Below are 7297 nucleotides of genomic sequence, written 5' to 3' on the forward strand. Positions count from 1 at the left end.
ATAGCTGGGCCGGCCCGGTAGCACGACCGGCACGACACGGGCCTGGCACGGCATGACACGTGCTAAACGGGCCAGGCCCGGCACGCGGCACGCCAAGGGCCGTGCCTGGGCCTGAAGGCCGAGCACGCGGGCCGGCACGACACGGCTTGATTATCTTTTTTGTATTTTTGTATGTATCTTAATGTGACCCAACAGGTAAAAAAAGGCTAAAAAACGCTCAGTGCGTAAAATAAAAGGCAGATTAGCGGGCCTAACATGCCGGTGGGCTGGACCGATTAACATATGGGCCGTGCCTGGGCTGCAGGCTGCAGCACGCGGGCCAGCACGGCACGGCCCGTATAATAATCGTGTCTCGGCGGGCCGGGCCGTGCCAGGCACAATTAGGATGGTCCGTGCCGTGCCGGGCCGGGCTGGCCCGTTTGGTCAGCTATAGTCTGTGAGCCGGTGTTGTGGCCGAGTGGGGACCATCCTGAATTCATGTGTCAGTTTCTCTTTTGGCTCTGCACTTTCTTCTACCTCTCCCCTCTCCCCTCCCCTATAAGCTCTCCTCTCCTCTCCCCTCCCCCAGATCCCTCTCCGTCTCTCTCTTTGGATTGGATAGAAGAGAGATTGGGTCGTGACACTCCACCTCCATCGATCCCTCGAGACCATGGATCCCAACTGGCGGCCCACCCAAGGGTCTGGCCCCGCCGCTGCCGCCGCTGACCCGCCCCCCGCCGGAGGCGACTGGCGCGCCCAGCTCCAGCCCGAGGCGCGCGGCAGGATCGTCGATAAGATGTACGTGTGTATGCAGGGACTCACTCTAATTCATTGATTGATTTGATCTGATTTCCCCTTCCTCTGCTCTTTCGGTTTCCCGCAAAGAAAAAAAGAGGACTCTTTTTCATCGATCCATCTGACGAGAGCCGCTTTGATCTAAACTTCCAGTTTCGTGTGTACTGATTCGTAGCGGCACCAGCAGATTCGTCCGTCGTCGATCTAGCTCCCAGTTTCTGTTTGATTCCTATACATATGGTCAAAAAACTGCTTAATCGCTCCATTAACTATGAGCAGTTTTAACTTTTAACACAATTTTGCCATGGCACCGCGTTTGATCACCTAGGGTAAACCATTCTATTCGTACTATTTATTCACATTTTGCATTGTGCGTGTAGAATGGAGACTCTGAAGAATCGTCTGCCAGTATCTGTGTCTGTGGCGCCAGAGGCACTGAACGAACTTCAAAAAATCGCTGCGTGGTTCGAACAAAAGGTCTATACCGAAGCAACCAGTCAGGTAATTTAACATATCCTCGACCGTGCGAAACTGCTAATCACACAAGAACTGTTGGTTGTGAGCCACTATCAGTAATTTGGTATAGAACTTCACATCGTTTTCTTTTTGCATTACTCAGTATGATTATTTACGGAAGATTTCTCTGAAGTTGCTCTCCATGGAGACGCAGAGACAGCAGGCTGCTGGAAATGCTCAGCTGATTCCAAATCAAAACAACCCTGGTAACATACCATATACACTAAACTGTGCTGCACAATTTATCATCTTCGCTTGGATGTCAATATATTTTATTGCATCAGGTGCTCAGATTATGTGCTTTATTGCATCAAGTGCTGAGATTATGTGCTTTATTGCATTAAATCACCATCCACAGCTTTTTCATCTAGCTTGTGTCATGTGTACGTAGTTATTGAACTTGGAACGACACAGTAAGTGCCTCAGTTCAACCTATTGGCTCAATAAAATATTATAGCATGTTTTTTCTGTTAGTATGGTAGAAACAATGTTAAGTACGAAAATAACAAATGAACAGACTAGTTAGTTATTCAACTGGGTAATCCGCCTTCCTACCTTAAAATGGTCCGATTCCTCACACATGCAGAATATTTTGTTGACCCCTGGTACAGCGCCGGATTGGGTTGTTCAACTGGGTTTTCACCGGTTCACAGCAGCGATCTTCAGCTCTTTGTAGAATTATGTTTATTCCCGCCCTGCTACCTTTATAAGGTAGATCAGTTGGTTAGCTGTCAGCTGTATTTACGTTGACTCTCATATTAATAAAAGGATATGCAAACACTTGTTTGCATGCTCTCTAAAACAAATCAGGTTGCCAGTCCTTTAATTGCTCTGGTACATTTATTTTTCTCATTGAAAATGCAGAAAGCCTTCATTTGATCTGTAATATGCTGCTTTCAACACTTTGTGTGCCTGTTACAGTTCCACAGGAAGTATTTGTTCACAAGATACTTTATTAACACACATATGGTACCTTTTCTGCAACAGCCCCTGGACTCCATCCACAAGGCAGTAATGAAGCACAAACATCAGCAGTTCCCTTGATGTCTCAGCAACAAGGCCGGCAGCCAAATGCTTCTACATCTGTACAAGCTTCTTCACTCACTAATATCAGACAGAACTTGCACTAGTGCAGAACCGGGCAATAGCACCGGTTCGTAAGGCCCTTTAGTGCCGGTTTAGGAACCGGCACTAATGTTTCAGCACTAAAGCCCCCCCCCCCTTTAGTACCGGTTCAGCACGAACCGGTGCTAAAGGGAAACCACGTGGCACGAGCCAGCTCCGGGGGCCGGGAGCCCTTTAGTACCGGTTGGTAACACCAACCGGTACTAAATGGTTGTGGGTTTTTGTTTTATTTTGTATTTTTCAATTAAATTTGTGTTATCAATTTAATTTAGGATTGTTTTACGTTATAATGAGTTGTAGTCGTCGTCGTCATCATCATCATCATCGCATATTAATAAATAAATAAACTCTAGCTAGCTAAAAATCATCATAGTCGTCTAATTACCACTATTTAATCATCATAGTCATTACCGCTAGCTATCTAATCATCATCAACGCTGGCTAGCTTAAAGAGGAAACATTCACTTTGTAACAGAAGCAAAGATATCATCAAGTTCAACATAATCATCACCAACATCGAAGTTCAGGACACGGACATGAGACAAGTACTAATTAAGAGCATGAACTAGTAGCTACTAATCCTGCTGCTCCCTCTCAGGTAGAATAGCATAGAACATGTATAGCTCTCCTGATTCATCATACTGGAGCATGCAGATGAATCTGTCTCCTAATCTTGGGTTGCGCTTCTCCTTGCTGCCCCCTAGTACTTCTTTACGATCGTTAACAATTTTGCTCCAATCTTTCACTATTAAGCATTCTTCGCTTTCAGAAATCCTGAATGCACTCATGTGCAATGTAGGAAATCTTGGTCGTAAGCTAACCATTGACATGCGACCTTTTGTCTCGATCCACTGAGGCACAACTGTCATCGGAAGTCCCTGTTGAAGAACATCGTATAGTAATTAATATACTAAGCAATGAAAGTTTAGCTTCAAAAATAACGTATGCAAAAGATGCATTAATTAAGGACAAATATTTAAAATCTTACCATCTTTCGATTATAGATGTGACCGTAGTTCAATACGATCACCATTGGTCGCACGTTTTGAGTACTAACATTTCTAAGTTTAGGAAAAAATATGTCTTGACAGTATTAAGATCCTCAAGCCATGAAACATAATGACTTATCTCCTCGCAGTTTAGTTGAGCCCCGGGGCAGTAGTAGGTCCTGTCTACCAAGCGCCAGACATGTTTGCTTGAACCGAAATAAGCTGACAATACAAATTAGTTGTCAACTATTTTTGAATAAACTGTATCAAAGACATAAACACATATGCATGCATGGTTGAGAAAAACTCACCAAATGGTAGAACTGGAGGCGTTTGCACATCGACCCAGATGTCTATATTACCTTCAATATCATCTTCCGGACGAATATCAAAGGTGATAACCATATCAGGCTCAAATGCATAAGCCTTGCATAGTGCTTGCCAAGTTTTGCATTCAAAATGGGTGTATGTGTCTCCATTATATAATTTGACGTTGAAAGTATACCCATGCTTCGTCTTCAAGTAAACTCTCTTTACCTCCATATCATCTATAGCACTAAAACCTATCTTATCCAAGACAAAAATTCTTGCATGGCAGGAGATGCGCTAGTAGAATAGTGAAAATTTAAAATTATAAGTTGAAGCAAATGAAGCATAAGTTTTGCATTCAAATAATAATTGACAAAGTGACTTACTGTATCAACTTTGAATGTCTCATCCAGCTTGATGCTGAAGCGCCTACCATCAACAAGGAAATTTTGGTCGCACAGGCCGCGCTGGTCTTCACAGTGTTCGCACATAATGAAATATTTTTCGTCGTCAGATGACATTTCCTATGTTCATATAGGTGAAACATTAAACACCTATATCTAGCCAAATATATATTCATCTAACATTTGACATTAATATATCTAACTATATATTCAATTGACATTACTATATATTTAACTTTTCTATCTAATTCATCTAACATTCGACATTAATCTAACATTTATATAAACTCAAAATATATAAAAAATTAAATAAACAGAAAAACTCATTAACAAATAATATTTTAATTAGATCATCAAATCTTAGATACCTAAATTTTTCTTACTAAAAATAAACTAGTTATATTAATTATTGAACTAGTTCAAATCTCATATACCTAAATTTTCTTACTAAAAATAAACTAGTTATATTAATTATTCAACTAGTTCTAATCTCTAGTTCGACAATTTTTCTATCTAGCTAGCTAATTCATCTAACATTCGACATTAATCTAATATTCGATCATCTAATTAACTTTTATAAAAAACAGAAAATAAGTAAAAAAATGTGTGTGTGTGTGTGCGGCCCCGTACGTCGCCGCCCCGTACGTACGAGCGGGGGCGCCGGCGTTCGGGGCGGCGGTGGGGACGGACGGCGGCGCGCGGCATTCGGGGCGGACGACGCGCGGTGCGGCGGCCGGGTACGCGCGAGGAGAGAGCGAGATACGTACGAATGGCGGCGCGGGACGACGACGGACGGCGGCGCGCGGCGTTCGGGGCGGCGGCGGGGACGACGACGACGACGACGGGCGACGGGCGGCGACGACGGGAGCGGCGCGCGAGAGGTTGACGAAAGAAGTGGGGAGATGTAACTAAAATTTCGTAAGTGCTGTATATATAGGGTGAGCCTTTAGTACCGGTTGGAGCCACCAACCGGTACTAAAGGCCTACTTTGGCCAGGCAAAGAGGCGGGAAGAGCAGGCCTTTAGTGCCGGTTGGTGGTTCCAACCGGTACTAAAGGGTGGTCTTTAGTACCGGTTGGAGCCACCAACCGGTACTAAAGGCCTTGCGCTGCCACCCCAAAGTTTAGTCCCACCTCGCCCGGCGAAGGGCAGCCGCACTGGTTTATAAACCCAGCCGCGGCTACCTCTTTGAACTCCTTTATATAGCAGGCTTCTGGGCCTAATTAATTAGGGCGCGCTGCCCTATGAGTCTGCTGGCCCTTCTGGACCTGCATTTGCACACCCTAGGTCTGGCAGGCCCATTGGGCAGTGCGCCAACAAATTTTTTATATAATTTTTTCTTTTCTGCATTACTTATTTTCTTCTATTTATTTTTGAGTAGTTTTTTATATAGTTTTTTCTTTTCTGCATTATTTATTTTCTTCTATTTATTTTTGAGTAATTTTTTTTGTATAGTTTTTTTTATTTTCTGCATTATTTATTTTCTTCTATTTATTTTCTTCTATTTATTTTCTTCTGGAAATTGAATGCTGCATACTGAACAATTAGGTAAATGACCGAAAAACAACAAATGATGTCAGAACATGTTGGAAATTGATGACATCGCTTTAAATGCTGGATAATGAACACAAAAGAAGTCCGGAGTTCAAATAAGTTTAAAAAACATTGAAGTGGCCATGTAACAGATGAGTTCTCGTCCGAAACCCTGATACTCGGAAAGAGTTTGTCCAGTTTGTACACGAAGTGCGTCCAGTTTTTGCCGTGACCCTCTCTACTCTTTCGCGCATGCTATGCGGGTGATATGATGATACCATGCCAAGTTTCAACATTTTCAGGATTCATTTTGTAGTGATTTTCAATTTCACGGTCATTTAGCTCTCTAAACAATTAGGTAAATGACCGAAAAACAACAAATGATGTCAGAACATGTTGGAAATTGATGACGTCGCTTTAAATGATGCATACTGAACACAAAAGAAGTCCGGAGTTCAAATAAGTTTAAAAAACATTGAAGTGGCCATGTAACAGATGAGTTCTCGTCCGAAACCCTGATACTCGGAAAGAGTTTGTCCAGTTTGTACACGAAGTGCGTCCAGTTTTTGCCGTGACCCTCTCTACTCTTTCGCGCATGCTATGCGGGTGATATGATGATACCATGCCAAGTTTCAACATTTTCAGGATTCATTTTGTAGTGATTTTCAATTTCACGATCATTTAGCTCTCTAAACAATTAGGTAAATGACCGAAAAACAACAAATGATGTCAGAACATGTTGGAAATTGATGACGTCGCTTTAAATGATGCATACTGAACACAAAAGAAGTCCGGAGTTCAAATAAGTTTAAAAAACATTGAAGTGGCCATGTAACAGATGAGTTCTCGTCCGAAACCCTGATACTCGGAAAGAGTTTGTCCAGTTTGTACACGAAGTGCGTCCAGTTTTTGCCGTGACCCTCTCTACTCTTTCGCGCATGCTATGCGGGTGATATGATGATACCATGCCAAGTTTCAACATTTTCAGGATTCATTTTGTAGTGACTTTTAATTTCACGGGCATTTAGCTCTCTAAACAATTAGGTAAATGACCGAAAAACAACAAATGATGTTAGAACATGTTGGAAATTGATGACGTCGCTTTAAATGCTGCATACTGAACACAAAAGAAGTCCGGAGTTTAAATAAATTATTAAAAATAAAAAAAGAGGTGCAATGCTGGTTAATTTGCTTCAAGCCATTCGGAATAGTGTAGACTGCACTGCACATAGCTCAGTGCAATCTATGCTATTCCACAAGGCTTGAAGCTATCAACATGTAGGTGAGCATTGCAACTCTTCATCATTGTCTATGCACTCACGGCTTATAAACCGCTCATACTGCCTCTCTCTTGGCGAGGTGGGACTAAAAACAGCTTGCCATAACCTCATTAGTACCGGTTCGTGGTACGAACCGGCACTAAATGGTGATGGTGGGGCCACAGCCTGACCACAGGCTGACACAGCCTCTTTAGTACCGGTTCGTGGCATGAACCGGTACTAAAGGTTCGCCATGAACCGGTACTATTGATCGCCGCCACGAACCGGCACTAATGTACACATTAGTGCCGGCTCTAATTCAAACCGGCACTAATGTGCTTCACATTTGATCCTTTTTCTACTAGTGTTGCCAGGTGTTAATCAAACAT

The 7297-nt window shown here is 42.9% G+C and overlaps 2 protein-coding genes across 2 annotated transcripts in view; both read left to right on the forward strand.

The window, feature by feature from the left end:
* The first annotated feature begins 451 nt into the window (after positions 1-451).
* On the forward strand, positions 452-2720 carry LOC125529428 (mediator of RNA polymerase II transcription subunit 15a). The gene is made up of 4 exons (XM_048693842.2): positions 452-777; positions 1155-1275; positions 1394-1496; positions 2278-2720. Exons 1-4 carry the CDS (start codon positions 650-652, stop codon positions 2418-2420), a joined length of 495 nt encoding a protein of 164 aa, XP_048549799.1. The 5' UTR covers positions 452-649; the 3' UTR covers positions 2421-2720.
* Positions 2721-2855: 135 nt separating this feature from the next.
* Positions 2856-7297, forward strand: part of LOC125533131 (putative mediator of RNA polymerase II transcription subunit 15c) — a 14601-nt gene continuing 10159 nt past the window's right edge. The window contains exon 1 of the mRNA XM_087531611.1: positions 2856-7297. This exon is cut by the window's right edge and continues 780 nt beyond it. The gene's annotated coding sequence lies outside the window, so the exon portion shown is untranslated.

This window comes from Triticum urartu, chromosome 1A (assembly GCF_056163025.1).
Source record: "Triticum urartu cultivar PI428250 chromosome 1A, HENAU_Tu73, whole genome shotgun sequence".
Lineage (NCBI taxonomy): Eukaryota > Viridiplantae > Streptophyta > Magnoliopsida > Poales > Poaceae > Triticum > Triticum urartu.